This window comes from Lissotriton helveticus, chromosome 9, assembly GCF_964261635.1.
Source record: "Lissotriton helveticus chromosome 9, aLisHel1.1, whole genome shotgun sequence".
Classification (NCBI taxonomy): domain Eukaryota; kingdom Metazoa; phylum Chordata; class Amphibia; order Caudata; family Salamandridae; genus Lissotriton; species Lissotriton helveticus.
The window spans coordinates 1,161,924,006-1,161,942,202 of NC_136070.1; the positions used below are offsets into that span (position 1 = coordinate 1,161,924,006).

The 18,197-nt window shown below is 41.0% G+C and overlaps 1 protein-coding gene across 2 annotated transcripts in view; it reads left to right on the plus strand.

Annotated features, from left to right (window-relative positions):
* The window catches only part of PHF2 (PHD finger protein 2), a 506,159-nt gene that overhangs the window by 453,847 nt on the left and 34,115 nt on the right, over nucleotides 1–18,197 (plus strand). For both annotated transcript variants that reach the window (XM_078661615.1, XM_078661616.1), the window contains exons 18-20: nucleotides 900–1,168; nucleotides 14,513–14,608; nucleotides 16,945–17,054. In XM_078661615.1, coding sequence (XP_078517741.1) covers nucleotides 900–1,168; nucleotides 14,513–14,608; nucleotides 16,945–17,054 — 475 coding nt within the window. The remainder of the gene's footprint in view (nucleotides 1–899; nucleotides 1,169–14,512; nucleotides 14,609–16,944; nucleotides 17,055–18,197) is intronic.

The following is an 18,197-nucleotide window of genomic DNA, read 5'->3' on the forward strand; positions in this document are numbered from 1 at the left end:
AAACTAAACATGCATGTTTTTTTTCTCCCGCCACAAACAATTTTGATGATGTGTTTCTCTTACATTTTTGTTTTAGAAAAAATGTTACATTTCATTTAATTTCTAAAGTTTGGTACGTTTTTTTTCAGTATTTTAATGAAATTTGCAGACGCGAAGCTTCAGTGTTTTCCATACTACTAATGGTAAACATGAATTCTCACCAATTTATCTGTTGCTGTGGCATACCATAAAAATCTGGGAGTTTTAAAGAACGATGCTGGCAACAGCGTGGCCCTGAAATTGGTGGTGGAAAACGTGCCACAGCAATACAGGAGCAACAATAGGACAACCTGCTGTTCTGAGAGTCTCTCATATTTTTGCTTTACCAGTAACCCCGGAAGCATACACGTTTTCAGGTTTTTTTTTCTGCAGTGACCCTGGTCATAGCACAAAATTCTGCACTTGTTGTCATGCTGGTGAATACATTGTTTATAAAAATGTATATGCAGTCTTTATTGAGCATGTGTTAATTATTTACTTTTGGAAAGCATTAATGCAGCTCTTGAAATAAACAATGTCTTATAAGAGTGCGATTCACCAAGCACCTCGCCTGGATATCAGTCAGAAAATGTAGATAGTAGTTGCTAAAATGTCAAATAATATTCTATTTTTATATTTTGTCCTAATTGTGTTGATGTTAGTCAGTTTGTCAAACAAGGCACAGTAATCATCCTTGAAACCGTAAATGTATTCACAGTTGAATTTGTGGATTTGGCTGCAGACTTCTTTGCTTTTTAGTTATCCTGTGCAGTCTCTTTTATCATTATCTGTTCTTTCTGAATCGGATCTAAATTCTGTGATTAAGGGTCAGAAATGCTCCAATTACTAACATTTCTGTATTTTTTAATGTTCTGATTCAGTCAACCACCTGCATCACCCAGCACACAGGAAGCAATCCAAGGCATGTTATCCATGGCAAACCTCTCCTCTTCAGATTCCTGTATACAGTCGCCTTGGAGTGCAAACCAAGCTAAAAATAACAGCCTCTCAACTCAAAACTCCAAGAAATCTGCCAGCAACAAGACTGTAAGCAAACGTGTTATCAAGAAAACAATAAAACACATCATCGACATTGATGACTATGAGGACCAGGACCACATGGATGCCTGTTTTAAGGATTCTGATTTTGGTGAGTATAGTTGTTATACCCAAGCAGTCACCCTTGTCAGTTGAAGTAGCACTTCTGAACAGATGGTATGAGCCAGACAACCTACAACAAAAGCAGGTGCCATGTACAGGCGGTTCAGCAGAGGAAACCATGTAATCATATGTGTAAGACATCTGCAGTATGTTTAGTGTTGCATCAGACGCAGCATCAACAGGTTTTCTGGTTGAATTGAAAAAATGCCCATTGTCATGCCATAGACCTATTTTTGAATCTGGCAAAAAATGCTTATTTTTTCAGAAAAACACATTTTTTCTCAGACAAAACTTCCACTAACATGGTGCATATATCTCTGCTAAATAAGCCTCTGTGTTTAAATGCAGACTGACACCTAAATTGAATGACAACAATGCTTATATTCGGGTGTAATGGTAGTGGTAGCATGAATTATCAATGGTACAAGGCCACACTAAGGGCAGACAGTAAACTAAAGTAATACCAGTTATGTATTACAACATAACATAAAACATTATGCCCCTGCTTTGGGACATGGCTGCACACTGATAAAACATGCAGGTTTAGTACTCAAAAGCTCCAAGATTCTAAAGAAAAAATAAAAATAAATAAATATATATATATATATATATATATATATATATATATATATATATATATATATAACAGCTCCAAAATCCCACAAGATACCCAGCCGGGTTGATCGGGACAAATAGCACTCACAAGCACGACAGTTGCTTTCAGCAGGGGGTAGGTTTATTCAGATAGACGCGTTTCTGGAGAAAAACTCCCTTCGTCAGTATTTACATCTGTAGAACTGAATACTGTGCCCTTATCTATGTTTGTCATGTATCATAAACACAAACGAGGGACTGCGCAAAGCGCCAAATAAGCGCCATCTTTAAATGTGCAAATACATTATTTACCAAACATTGCTTGCAAGAGTGTTACACCATCTATTAAGCCGTGTATCGGCGTGATCATCATCTTAGTAATTGCCCGCATCATTTACAATCAGAAAACTATCAATTTCCGAATTGCGTGGCTATGATGACTAAAAAACAACTTCAACCTGTGTGTCAAGTCATACATCGGACATGAAAACATCAGGAAAATCTCGCCGTGGATCGGCAATGGCAGCCCCTATGGACTGCCTACTTAAGGTGCAGCTAAATATGCAGCAATGTATTTTGCAAATATTGACAAAAAGTTAATAGAGCTGGCATCTTTCACCCCAAACCCCAGCTTATTTTCAAACATCACAATACAGTACATCTTAAAGTCAATGTTTCACACACAGTACAGATTCAATGTGCTTTTTGCCCCATCATATTCAACCCAAATGAGAGGCCAGTTCTTCTCCCATGTTCAATCCCTTAGGTGCTCTAGTCTCCAAATCTATGATATAACGAGACTCGAGTCTCCTTAGTGTGAGCAACCTGTTGCCTCCTCTTGGATTAACTTCCACTCTATCTAAACAGAAAAATCTCAAAAGGTTCCTGTCACTATTGTGTTTGATGGAGAAGTGGCGTGCCACGGGGTAAGTAAAATCCTTATTGGCTATGGCCCGTATATGCTCTAATATCCTTAGTTTGACAGGATTGATCGTACTACCCACATATCTCAGCATGCAAGGGCATACAAGACAGTAAACTGCATGGTCGGAATGACATGACATGAATTTACTGATCTTTTTCCCTCCAATATGCCCAGGGACCTCATAGCTTAAAGTTCTTTTGCTCGAGATGCAGGCCTTACACTTTCCACAAGGGAAGAAGCCTTTGGCATCCTTTAGTGTACCCTGTCGCTTCTCAATGGGTCGTAAATAGCTATGAACTACTTGGTCGCGAAGTGATCTCGCCTTCCTGTATGTAATTAATGGCATGTTAGATATGTCAGAACCAATGATCGGGTCTGCTTTCAAATTATGCCAATGTTTTGACAGAACCGTTCGTAATTTGTGGGAGTCCGCAGAGTAAGAGGTAATCATGCGGAATTTGCCTTCTGTTGTGGGGGCTTGCTTTTTAGTGAAAAGACTAGAGCGAGGAACGCTTCTAACCTTATTCAAGGTCTCTCTTAAAAGATGGGGACTGTATCCTCTTATCACGAACCTCTCCATACATTCCAAGGCTGCTTTTTCAAAACATTCATCCTGGCTGCAATTGCGTTTTAGCCGCAGAAATTCCCCGTATGGAATGTTGCTAATTAATTTACGGGGGTGACTACTGGACGCGTGTAAAACGCTGTTCCCAGCAGTAGGTTTGCGGTACAGATTGGTGCAAATGTGCCCATCCCTAATACTCACTTCCAGGTCTAAGTAATTAACTTTTTCCCTGTTTATATCTCCAGTGAATCTCAAATGAAATTCATTGTCATTGAGCATTGTAATATACTGATTTGCTTCCTCAATCGAACCATTCCATGCTAGGAACAGGTCATCAATATACCTGCTCCATAGTACCACCTTAGAGTTCCAGGTGGAAAGTCTGGGGGCCCAGGCTACCTGCTCCTCCCACCAGCCGACGAATAAATTCGCGTAGCTGGGGGCGAAGCAGGATCCCATGGCTGTGCCAGTCAGTTGGCGGTACAAGGTGTCCTGAAAGAGAAAAATGTTATTGCGTAAACAGAATGCAATTAATTCTAATAGCATCCTATTATGTACTGCATATTTAAGCTCTGCGGTGGATTCGATTGATATTTTTTCCGAAATAGTCACAAGGGATCTGATGGCCATGAGAACCACACAAGAGAACCGGAGAATACAATTCAATACCACCAAGGAACAACATTTAGCCATCAAGACCATCATGGATGACGAAAATATTGTGTGCAAACCCTCCGACAAGGGAGGCAACGTTGTCATCATGACAAAATATGTGGCTGAGGCTATGCGTCAACTGCAGGATGCTTCCTGCTATGCCATAATAAAGAAACAAGATTATCTATCCAGCATGAATGATCTCTATGTTTTACTCAAGAAATGGCATGACAAACAGATGCTAGATCTGGAGGAATATCTTTTTCTCAAGACTACCAACCCTGTGTTACCTTGTTTTTACCATCTTCCCAAGGTCCATAAAGACATCAATGACCCCCCTGGGAGACCCATAATCTCTTCCATGGGAGGATTGACGGAGAACCTCTCCAAATTCTTAGACCACCACCTTTTCAGTTCCGTGCTGTCTTTGAAATCATACATCCGAGACACCACGGATTTTATAGAGAAGGTGGAACTTTTGAACTGGCAACCATCCTACATACTGATTACCCTGGACATAACGAGTTTATACACTTCCATAGACCATGACCAGGGCCTCCATGCCATAGAGTACTTCCTCAACAAGAGAGAGCTTAAATATGCAGTACATAATAGGATGCTATTAGAATTAATTGCATTCTGTTTACGCAATAACATTTTTCTCTTTCAGGACACCTTGTACCGCCAACTGACTGGCACAGCCATGGGATCCTGCTTCGCCCCCAGCTACGCGAATTTATTCGTCGGCTGGTGGGAGGAGCAGGTAGCCTGGGCCCCCAGACTTTCCACCTGGAACTCTAAGGTGGTACTATGGAGCAGGCATATTGATGACCTGTTCCTAGTATGGAATGGTTCGATTGAGGAAGCAAATCAGTATATTACAATGCTCAATGACAATGAATTTCATTTGAGATTCACTGGAGATATAAACAGGGAAAAAGTTAATTACTTAGACCTGGAAGTGAGTATTAGGGATGGGCACATTTGCACCAATCTGTACCGCAAACCTACTGCTGGGAACAGCGTTTTACACGCGTCCAGTAGTCACCCCCGTAAATTAATTAACAACATTCCATACGGGGAATTTCTGCGGCTAAAACGCAATTGCAGCCAGGATGAATGTTTTGAAAAAGCAGCCTTGGAATCTATGGAGAGGTTCGTGATAAGAGGATACAGTCCCCATCTTTTAAGAGAGACCTTGAATAAGGTTAGAAGCGTTCCTCGCTCTAGTCTTTTCACTAAAAAGCAAGCCCCCACAACAGAAGGCAAATTCCGCATGATTACCTCTTACTCTGCGGACTCCCACAAATTACGAACGGTTCTGTCAAAACATTGGCATATTTTGAAAGCAGACCCGATCATTGGTTCTGACATATCTAACATGCCATTAATTACATACAGGAAGGCGAGATCACTTCGCGACCAAGTAGTTCATAGCTATTTACGACCCATTGAGAAGCGACAGGGTACACTAAAGGATGCCAAAGGCTTCTTCCCTTGCGGAAAGTGTAAGGCCTGCATCTCTAGCAAAAGAACTTTAAGCTATGAGGTTCCTGGGCATATTGGAGGGAAAAAGATCAGTAAATTCATGTCATGTCATTCCGACCATGCAGTTTACTGTCTTGTATGCCCTTGCATGCTGAGATATGTGGGTAGTACGATCAATCCTGTCAAACTAAGGATATTAGAGCATATGCGGGCCATAGCCAATAAGGATTTTACTTACCCCGTGGCACGCCACTTCTCCATCAAACACAATAGTGACAGGAACCTTTTGAGATTTTTCTGTTTAGATAGAGTGGAAGTTAATCCAAGAGGAGGCAACAGGTTGCTCACACTAAGGAGACTCGAGTCTCGTTATATCATAGATTTGGAGACTAGAGCACCTAAGGGATTGAACATGGGAGAAGAACTGGCCTCTCATTTGGGTTGAATATGATGGGGCAAAAAGCACATTGAATCTGTACTGTGTGTGAAACATTGACTTTAAGATGTACTGTATTGTGATGTTTGAAAATAAGCTGGGGTTTGGGGTGAAAGATGCCAGCTCTATTAACTTTTTGTCAATATTTGCAAAATACATTGCTGCATATTTAGCTGCACCTTAAGTAGGCAGTCCATAGGGGCTGCCATTGCCGATCCACGGCGAGATTTTCCTGATGTTTTCATGTCCGATGTATGACTTGACACACAGGTTGAAGTTGTTTTTTAGTCATCATAGCCACGCAATTCGGAAATTGATAGTTTTCTGATTGTAAATGATGCGGGCAATTACTAAGATGATGATCACGCCGGTACACGGCTTAATAGATGGTGTAACACTCTTGCAAGCAATGTTTGGTAAATAATGTATTTGCACATTTAAAGATGGCACTTATTTGGCGCTTTGCGCAGTCCCTCGTTTGTGTTTATGATACACGACACACATAGATAAGGGCACAGTATTCAGTTCTACAGATGTAAATACTGACGAAGGGAGTTTTTCTCCAGAAACGCGTCTATCTGAATCAACCTACCCCCTGCTGAAAGCAACTGTCGTGCTTGTGAGTGCTATTTGTCCCGATCAACCTGGCTGGGTATCTTGTGGGATTTTGGAGCTGTTATGTGTTACCGCGGACACCAACGCGGTTTGAAAGCACCCGCTGTAAGAGTGACTCGTTTTCTTTTGGTGTAAAAGGGAGCGTGCATATATATATATATATATATATATATATATATATATATATATATATATATATATATATATTTAGCGCGGTACCCGAGCCGTTTGCAACGGCGGGCCGTGGAAGGGTTGCAAGCCCCTATATCCAAGCAAACTGCTTTCTAATGTATTCAAAAGAAAACACTCCAACTTGTCTCCTTCAAACGTGATTTATTAGGCAAAGTCACTCAACGTGTTTCGGAGCGTCCGCTCCTTGCTCACCTATATATATATACTTGGAGCTAATTGGGCATCAGAGTAACTTCGAGAACCCCTTAACTCTCTTTGGAACTAGCTAGTTTTGGAACAGGACCAGTTATCTAATGGGTGATAATAGGTAGGTCCTTCAGTGCCCAAGCCGCATGAGTGACAGTTATAAATGGTAGGTGGGAGGATGGATTCTTCTCCTTTTGGCACACCCACTCCTCTTTTGTCATCCTCTATAACTGGAAGCAGCATTTTCCACAGATTTGGAGGTGGGTGGTGTACCTATTAGGCACTCATTGCAAAGGCCACCTCAACAAGACCTCAAAAAAGCCACCCAATAAGTGGTGCTACCCAGACTCGACTATGGGAATGCAACCCTCACTGGTACAACAAAATCTCACCTTTTTCTCCCCTCAAAACAACTCTCAACCCAGCAGCCAGAATGGTCACTGGAGTTGGGAAATATGATCACATCTCACCAGCACTCGGAGAACTAAAATGGCTCCCAGTCGAATTGCGTGCCAGCTTCAGAACAGCCTGCCTCACGCACAAAGCCCTGCACACAGGAAAACCTGACTACCTGGCCGCCAAACTCAAGAGGGCCCGTCAGACAAGGGCCTTCAGGAGCTTCAATACCTTACTACTCATCCCTATGAGACATGCAAACAAAAAAACGCTGCACGGTCCTTTGCCGGAAACGTGCCTAAAATCTGGAGCTCCATCCCAGCAGATATCAGGACTATCCCGTCCTTCACAAAATTTAAAAAACACCTTTAAGACCTCTTCCTCAACTGCTCCCTCCCAAACAGATAGCCGCCGCCTAAACGCAAATCCCTGCTCGCCGTACCTCCCCGACATTGTATCACTAAGACCTACCTCCTCCTTGCTCTTTGACCCCTACCTGTTCCCTCCCCCCTCAAAGAGGATTAACCCAAGACAACATGCACTCAATGAGGTTATCTCAGGACTCACGTACCACCTCAATGCTGCATAGCACACTTGGACTTCCGAAACAATATGTATACTACTGCTCTATTCTATGACTCTTGCACTAAAACTGTTGTAAAGTGCTCCGATACCCCCGGGTCCGACCAGCGCTATATAAAACACCTTAATAAATAAATAAATAAACTGTGGTGATGAAAGAGGGCATTCCCAGGCATGGGTATCAGTGGAGTGAAATGAAATGAAATGAAAACGGGATTTATACAGCGCGATTGCTGCCCTGGGGCGTCCAAGCGCTACAAAAGAGTGGTGCTACCTGCTGAAAACGGTCAGTTCAGAGAGCTAGTTATTTGCATTAAAAAGAAAAGTCTTTAGTTGCTTGCGGAAAGCAAGCAGATTGGGATTAGCCCTAAGCTGAAGGGGGAGCAGGTTCCACAACTTGGCGGCGTTATATGAGAAGATCCTGCCACCAGCACTAGTTCTCTTAATTCTGGGGACTGTGGCCAGAAAGGCCTGGCTTGAGCGGAGTTGTTTGCTAGGATGGTACGGTATAATCAGCTCACGGCTGATTGCCGGGCCCCTTTGCCAATAGGCTTGATGAGAGATACACATTGCTTTAAAGGAGATTCTCTCCTGCACCGGGAGCCAATGTAGGCTCCTGAGTCCAGGTTTTGCTGACATTCTGCGCGGAAGCTGGAGCAACGTGCGGGCAGTGCAGTTTTGGATAATCTGCAATTTCCGTAGTGTGTAATCGGGCGCACCCAGGTACAGAGCGTTACTAAAATCCAATCAAAACTGGATCAGACCTTGAATAGTTATCTGCTTGGCTTCCATAGATAAAAGAGGAAGGACTTTTTTCAACATCCTAAGAAGGCCAAAACAGGTTGCAGACAGCTTGGTCGCCTGGCCATAGGGAGTCGATGTTAGTTACTGTAGGGGGACCCAGAAACATCAACTCAGTTTTGTCCCCGTTACGCTTAAGGCAGGATGTCGTCATCCAGCTTTTTACTTCCTCCAGACATTTCATTAGCCCACTCTGTGCCAATTGGCTGTCTTCCTGGGCAAGGGAGACCACTAGCTGAGTGTCATCCGCAGATGTAACGATCTTAATACCAAATGGGGGGACGACCTCGGCCAGTGGTCTCATGTAGACGTTAAATAACGCATGGCTCAAAGATGAGCCCTGCGGTACGCCACAGCTCAGGGGTTTACTAGAGGAGACAATATCTCCCTCAAAGACCTGAAAGGTCCTGTTGCTCAGAAAGGATTTGAGCCAGGTTATTGCCCTCCCTGATATTCCCAGATCAGAGAGACGACACAGCAGTGTATCATGATTGACCGTGTCAAATGCTGCGCTCAGATCAAGGAGGACCACTGCCACTGATCCCCCTTGATCCAAAATCCTTCTGGTTTCCTCAGTGACTGCCAGTAAGGCAGTCTCAGTCCCATGTCTAGGGCAAAAGCCCGTCTGAGTGGCGTCAAGCAATTGGTTGCTCTCGAGAAAATCCATGAGGTGTATGTTAATATGTTTCTCGAGAATTTTGCTCACCCAAGGAAGCAGGAAAATGGGGCGATAGTTATTGAGGTTGCCAGGGTCTAAGTTCGTTTTTTCAAAAGTGCGCGCACCATGGCTTGCTTCCAGGTGGAAGGGACTATGCCGGAAGATATGGAGGCATTAAGAAGGTTCGTAATAGTGGGGAGAACAACATGAATTACCGAAATCAATGCATCTGGGGGGGCTGGATCACAAGGGGAGCCTGACTTTACTTGCCGTGCTAGTGATTCAAAGGTCTCCTGTTCTAGTAAAGGGAAATGATCCAAGGTTGTTAGGGCCTGAGGGGAAGCTGCTGACGGCATTGGCCGTTCCTGGGTACAGGGAGCTAGGTCAGACGCGGTAAAAGATTCATAGATTTGGTGCACTTTTTGAAAAAAGAATTCTGCCAAATCGTTACAATGGACCGTCGATTTACCAGTGGGCGCGGGGGGAAGAGGGGGTTTGGTGAGGCTCTTTATTATTTGAAAAATTTCTTTAGATTTCGATTTTGCCCACATGATTTGTCCTGTGAAATAGGTCGTTTGAGTACTTTTTATCTCTTGTTTGTAGGATCTTATCGCCTCTCTGTATATGTTTTTATCAGAAGAGGAGTATTCCAATCGCCACCTTCTTTCTAATTTCCTACAATGTCGTTTTTTTTCCCCTAAGTTCAGCTGAGTACCGGGGGCTGTCTTCCGTGACCGTTTGATAGCAATTTTTCGAAGCGGAAGTGTGGCGTCAAGGGAATTCAGAATCCACTCGCCATATTCCGTATTAGCTGCAGAAGGATCCCCATTAGGAAGGGGTCTAGAAGTCATAAGATTACTGGTCCACTGTTCCACTGGAAGTCTGGACCAATTCCTGAAATTCCTTGGAGTGGGAATCGAGGAGGGTGCCTTCCATATAGACCATGTAATAGGGATAAGTAGATGGTCGGTCCAGGGGAGACAAATAGTGGACCCAACCTTAAGCTCCGTACAGTTACTGAAAACAGGGTCCAAGAGATGGCCCTTAGTGTGAGTGGGGGAATCGACCAATTGTTTCAATTGCAGTGCAGCTAAGTCATCCGACAGCTCCATTGCAATGCGGTCAGAGACAGCATCAAAGTGAATATTAAGGTCGCCTAACAGCGTAAAGTTGGCAGGGGTTGTTACCAACTCGGCCATAATCGGCGGTAGAGCCTTATGAAACTGCTTTAGGGGGCCTGGGGGACGATATATAAGAGTGCCAGAAAAGCAGTTATTAGGGGAAAATTCAATACAAAAGGCTAGGCTTTCACAGTCTGGGACGAAGTCAGGGGTACATCGGCATATATATTGTTCTTTGTAAATGATTGCCACACCCCCTCCTCTCCCTAAAGCACGGTCTTTCCGCATAATCTGAAAGCCCGGGGGTAGTGCTTGTACTATATCTGGTTTGGAATCTGGCGTAAGCCAGGTTTCTGTTAAAAAACTGCATCTGGCATGTGTTCCTCCAGAATAAGGGCAACTTCTGTGCTGTGTTTAGGTAGAGACCTGTAGAGTGGGGCAGTAAATAGAGTGATAGACATATCCATGTACCTACAGACTTTCTTTCTTTACATTGCTGGACATCCCTGTGAGATGCAGATTTGCTGTTTACACTTTAATTACTTTGATGTGGGCTTCTGTGCCCTCACATTACAAGACCAGATAGGTGTATGTCAGCCATGGTTTATAGGCAGCGGCATAGCTTGGGTTGCCAGTGCCCGGGGCAAGGCAAGTATTCTGCGGTGCAATTTGGGCCCCCAATTTGGAACCCCTATGAATTTTGCGCCTGGGGCAACTGCCCCTGTGCCCTTTCCTGCCACCCCCCACATGTTACATCACTGGCTATAGGTTCAGGATGTGGTGTTACTTCGTGTCATGCTATGTCATATCCTGTCATTTATCGGCCTGTCACGTGAAATTACGTCACCTTACGTTGCACATGCAACTTACATTCCTGGTTTTGTGAAAAGGGAGCCTGAACCTACAAATTCACTGACTATTATCATGGCAGCTACAACAAATGTTTAATACAGAAATAAAATGCCGTCTTGGTGAGTCGATCCTTGTATGAAATAGAAGGACCCAAACTCCATCCTCCTGACTGGTAGCAAGTGCCAAGTATAGGCACGTGATTCTGCCGTGATACAACCCCAAAATGGTTTCAACCGTAGAAGTTTGAAGCTGCTGCAAACTGTGCATTCAGTATTTCGGAAATGTAAAAGATGCCCAAGAAGGCATCGCAGGAGCACAGCTGATGTGATCACCTGATCTGGACTTACTAAGTTCAGAACTTCACAACTTTTTTTGATCCCAAAGAAGAATATCTTGCACAGATACCTGCCACAACTTCATGAGCACGGTCAGTAATGACTTAAATGTTCTTCAAGTCTTTCACAGATTAAAGAGACGAGCCCATCTCTATTTGATAAATGCCTAGTGGGCAGGGAATCATCAGACCTACCAATTTATTGCATGTCTCTTCTGGTTAATAAAAAAAATGTCAGTCATGCTCTGTTCGACTGCAAGAAGAGGCGGTGAAAACATCACCTGTGGTTGAGACATAAAATGAGGCAGTGCCAAATACCTGTTATTTCCTGTACAAAAATCAGGGGCCATATTACGATGCCACTCTTTCTGTTGTGCCAACGCTACGAGGGTGGGGGTGGGGGGTCGGTGCATTTCTGTTTTCCATGCACTGCGCATACATTAACTCAGAATGTCTGAGTGCATGTACTGCTGACAGCAGAGCTCGGAAACATAAAGAGGCAATTACTAGCCTTTGTTTATGAGCTCTGATGTCTGCAACACAGGCACTAACGCTGACATTTTAAGAGTTAATGAATGTGCTCATTATGGAAAAAAACAGAAAAGGGGATCATGTTACGGTTCCTAGTCCTCTCCAGGGACTTTATCATGATTGGCTGTGCAGGCGCAGAGCACATCCGGCCACTCTTCTTCTTAAGCCATTGCATTGTCAAAAGAGTATCCACTCAACTCTGAAACTGTCTGAGTTAGTGCAGGAGCTGCAGGCAGCACAGCTCAGAAAAGGTGAGCAGCACTTACCGATTCCTCTTTCCGAGCTGTATTGTCTACATCTCATGCACTGACTTGTGCACTAGAATTTTGTCAAGAGAAACACAGCTGTCTGCTCTGCACCAATGCACTCGTTTATAATACGGCTTAGCAGGACTTGATTCTAAATAAAGTGGTATACTTGGAAGTGTAAAAAGCTACAGAAGGTTCTGAGAAGTGCTGCGACCTCACTGCCATTTGCCGCTCTTTTGAGGTTGTCAAGGATATTTATGAAAGGTTTGCAAGTTGTTCTTTGACACTCTGACGCTAACTAGACAGTGCAAATGTAGCAGAAAACAAACTTCGTCTTGGAAATTATCAATTCCGTTTCTCCATAGGAAAGGTGTAGTTTCATTATATCCAGCCAACATTTGAAGAGCTCATTGCTAAAAGATATCACTACTTTTATAGAATATATTGATGAAATCCTGCAAAGCACTCCCAAGATGAAGTCCATATTTTTTCCCTCAAAAAAAGAAATAGGAATATATATGGAAAAGACACACTCACACATGCACGCACACGCATGCACACATGCGCGCGCACACACACACATATATATATATATATATATATATATATATATATATATATATATAAAGGACTTACTCCCATTATACGAACTATCAATCGGCTATAATCAGCCATGAAGTATGGGTTAAACATGGAACGGAATCGTTTTTTGCGTCAGCAGAACATGATTGGAGTTTGTAGAATTATCTACATAGAACCAATGTAACAATGTATGAACATTTTCAAGGTCTTTTTGATATGATTTGTATCTGACGTAGTCTGCATTGATCTGATGTTCTCTTTAGGAGTGAAGTATAGATAAAAGAATTTTAATTAACTGGGCCCAGTTAAATAGGTATAGGTAACGAAATGTCTGCAATCGCATCAGCAACACTGAATAAAAACAGGGAGAAATAGGAAAGAAACAAATCTCTGAGAAAAAGACTATATAAAAAATAAGAATAATTTCAATTGTGCACTAGTCACTTTGGTATTAGAGGTGGACAGAATAAATTGTATTAAGTCAAATTTATTTTATTAATTTGGTAAAGCTATTAGGGGAAATAAGGTAATATCACTTTTGGATATTAACATTAAATAATATGGAAATATTAGCAGGGTTGGACGCAGGATATACATAATTAACTAAAAGAGATGATACTGTAGTAACAAAGTCATAGGAACTATTCAATCCGGTCCATTTATCAATACATTAATTAGTTGCAAATGAGGTATTTTATTACATGTATTTTAACTTGATATGGTACTATTTGATGGACGTAACAACTTCTTGACACAACAGTATAAAAAGTATATATATATTTTTCATTTTTTCATTTTTACATTTTTTAATTTTTACATGTATATATATTGTATATATTTGATAGGTATTATGTATATAGATTATGTCAATACGTAAATATATTAGAATTATGGGCTGTTTTGCTATGCCACTGTATTTTACAGTCGATGTCCCCCTTAGAAAATGTTTTCTATTTCCATTTTTACTTTTTTGAATTATCCAATCAAAATTGAGCACTTGCACTTTAAATAAGTCACTCTTACTCACTTTCGTTGTCATGTGAGCAAGGCACAGGGATGCCGAAACGTCATGTTACCGACAGGCGAATAAAGAATTGAAAAGCCGTAACTCTGGTCCGTGCTTTGTGATTGCTGCGCCAGCTGGGATTGCTGCGCCAGCTGGGATTGCTGGGATATATATATATATATATATATATATATATATATATATATATATATATATATATATATATATATATATAATCTGCATTCATCAGACAAGGAGAGTATGAGAGAGAAAGCTAGAACCTCATCTGCTCAACCACTCTTTCTGAATACTGAACTTAGTCGCACTCTTTTTTGACACCACTTTTTCCCTACTCTTATTTTTTCATCTTTCTCATTCCCATCGCCCCATCAACCTTTACTTTCCATCACATAACACTCTTGTTATTATTTTGTGTTGATGCCATCAATGGAAGCAAGTTTTGTTTTTCACAAATGTGATGCAGATTATCTTGCAATTTACCTGGTATTATAAAAAACGGATTTAATGAGCAAATCTGACTGACTAATGTGTTGTAATTTTCCTTAGTTTATCCTTCACTGGAATCAGATGAAGACCATCCAGTATTTAAATCCCGGTCCAAGAAGAGAAAAAGCTCAGATGATGCTCCATACAGCCCGACTGGTGGGTGTTTTGTTTTAATATTAATTCAATAGGGAGGAAACAGATTAAGAACATTAAGTCAAAAATTAACTACTTGTTTGCTGTGTAAGGGTTCCACACCACTATGTGATGTTCATTGGAAAAGATTTTTAGAGACAGTTGCAGATACATGGAAATTACTGACAGACACTTTTCAAGTGCTTGATAGTTATTGTTATTACTTTCGTAAATTAGCAGTTTAAAACAGTCTTCTGAATTGTTTTCTTCTTAGTAACTTTGACCACACATCATTAACATGCTGCAAACCTTTGTGCTAGACTGCATTATGTCAAGCGATCTTCTTGACTGAAGCATTCTTGAACTGAGTTGATAATTGATAGTTGGTAATTTCCACAAAGAAAATAAGATATGAAGATCCTAATAAGAAAAGTGCACATACACAACTATTGCTAAAAGAGAGCACATGTTGTTCAGGGCTGCTTGGTTCCCAAATTCCTGATCAATTTCTTCCTGTAGATTAATCATGTAGTCTGAATGTGTGACAGGAAGTGTGGGTACTACATTTTGAGTTGGGAATATCGTTATACCTTAATATCATAATCATAATCTCGAGGACAAAAATATCGATCGGTAAGTATGTGTAGATTTTCTATTCCTAATTCCACATCTATGTACCTTGCCCGTATGTATATTTCCACGGTATGCAGATGTGGAGTTAAAAACAATAAATCTATGCTTCCCTAAATGAACTCACCATTCAGTATTTCTACTCTCGATATTTTGGGTATGATATTAAGATATAACAATATTCCGTAAATTATAGTCCAGGCTCTAAACCGACAGGGCAATGTTTAATATATTCTATATAAAACTAAATCTTTGTATTTATGTTTTTTTTAAGTGGTCAAGTAGCTATTAAGGTACATGACTACTAAATGATACGGATGGCATAGCTGTGATGGAAGTGATCTTCAACTCTCAAGTTCTCCTGTCGAGCCGAATTTGAAAGAGAAGAGCCATTGTTCTTTAACACTAAAGGGAAATTTTATTGGGGTGGGAAATTATTTACTTTTCAGGTGTGAACGCTTGTAGAAAGAGATCTATTCTGACTACATGAAATGTACATTTGATGGCACCTCGTACCTAGACATAGAAGTTGCATTGATATTTGTGGCTCAGTGCTTACATATCAGAGTGGAACAATGGAGGTGGGAAATGCAAACCTTCAATAGTAAAGCTGTCACTGATCATGGTTCCTCCTGTGCAGAAATGAGGTCAGCTGCAAAGTCTTCCGGAATGGTGCATTTGTCATGAACTAATATGCACTTCTTTCAATTTATCTTGTATTTTAGCATTTTTTATAAGCGCTACAGTACTGAGGGGTATAGATGTACTGTAGACACCAACAACAGATGAGGGTACATGCATTCATTCCAAAGGAACCACTTTAACATCAACATTAAACATGGCCGGTTAACATCTACTTCAGCAAGGAGCTTAACAAATGACGGTAACAATCCTAGTAGAAAGAAAGAGGAAAAATAGAGAAAAGAGAGCTACAGATCTATGATGATATACTAAAAAGATGAGGAAAAAAGAGAAGGAAGTTTGCTGTAGCTCAGACGATAAAGATTGCAGCAAACAGTGCAGGAAGGAGAGACAGTAACAGGGGGAAGAGCACATAGCCTAAGCAGCATGCAGATGGACTACAAGTATTGGAAGGTGAAGGTGAGAAATCGTAGAAGTAACAGTGAGGTACTCTGAAGAAAGAGGCACTACAAAACAGGTAGGAAAAGGAAGGAAAATCAAGGAGGTGTGTGGGCTACTTCAGGAGTACTTTTAAAAAATGTACAGTCAGCTTTCTGCATAATTTCTTTTGAGGCTCTGGGCATCTCAGATCACCAGGTAGGCAATCTCAGTCGGAAGTGGCTGCTCCTGAAATGCATTGTATTGACACTTTATAGTTCTGATTTTTTTGTTCTCTAGTCTTGAGTTACAGAGACGCCTCACATATTTGTTAAAACCAGAGATCTTGAGGGATGACTGAGGGTACTCTTGCATATTTATCTCTTTTTAAAATCATACACACCAGTTTGAACCTGTCTCGCATCTAAGGCGATGGTGTAATCTTAGAGAAAGTGGTGTGCAACTGACAACATTCTTGAGATGACTTCTGCAATAGATTCAAAATCAAGAGCAGTCTCCACACTCCACACAGATTATTTCTGAAACACTCTCTGTTTTTCTTGAGGATATCAGTAACAGTATTTTGTGTTGCGTTAAATGTTAACCAATTGCTGTTTCTTTAATATTTATTCTTAATACCACTCTTCCTATTCATTCTTTTAAAAATGTAGCAAGAGTTGGCCCTTCGGTACCGCGACAAGACAGACCTGTTCGAGAGGGTACCAGAGTTGCCTCCATTGAAACTGGGCTGGCCGCAGCTGCGGCAAAATTATCTCATCAGGTAATGCTACTCATGATGCATGCTTATCCCCAAAAATCCTATTTCGGATTTATGCATCTGTTTTCTTTTTTTGTGTTTGTCTCCCGGCTTGGTAAGTTTACACAATACTCTGTCCCGCATTCAATCAGAAAATGTATAATTCTTCTTCTGTTTGCAGTTTGTCAATTTGGAAGATTGTTGCGTGGGTCAATATGGCCTACATTGTCTAAGCTTCAGTTCCATATTGAATGTCTTTTTAAACTGCTCATTACTCTAGTTAGGTTATAGTCTAGAATATCGCGAAAGGAATATTGAGTGCCCACAATATCATGATCAAAATATGGAAGGTATGGATTTGCTGTTCTTTAACTCCACAACTGCGTACCTTGAAGATATATGTGTCATCAAGGGACACAGATTCGGAGTTAGGTATAGAAAATGTATATATTCTTCCCTGTTGATATTTTCGTCCTCAATACTCTACTCGCGATATTGTGTACACTCAGTATTTTTCTGGACCCACACCACACCCTTTAGCTAATTATCATCACATTACATGTATTCATCTTAATAAAATGCCAAAAGATAAAAAGGGACTTCGGAAACTACATATCAAAATATCACCTAACAAACTATTAGAAATGCATTACTTTTCATATAAAACTATAAATATTTTAAAAAGACATTCGCCAGGTTTTCACTTGCTTTATCCATGTCATTGTGTGCCATATTTTCCACAGAAGTCATATTGCTCAACTACAGCCCTGTCAGCCAGAGAGAAACACATTCTCTGTCACATGGGTTCACTGCGCCACCTTTAAAAGTTGTGCACCCCCGCACCTGTGGCCAGTGTACTTGGACAGTCCCACAGCTTTTGCATTCTTTCAGTGCTAGCATAAATTATGCATTTGGAGAGCAGAATGTAGCTTACCCTATTTTAGTTTCTATTAACTTATAAAAATGCCCCAGAATGCCATTCCGAAAGAAACTCCGCTTACATCCAGGCAGTTTAATACGTTGAATGCATTTCGGTAAAAGTAACTTTATTTATTTATATATAGATATATATATATATATATATATATATATATATATATATATATATATATTGCGTTAGATTATGTGGCAGGTGATTTTGTATTGAATTATTTAAATCGATGTACC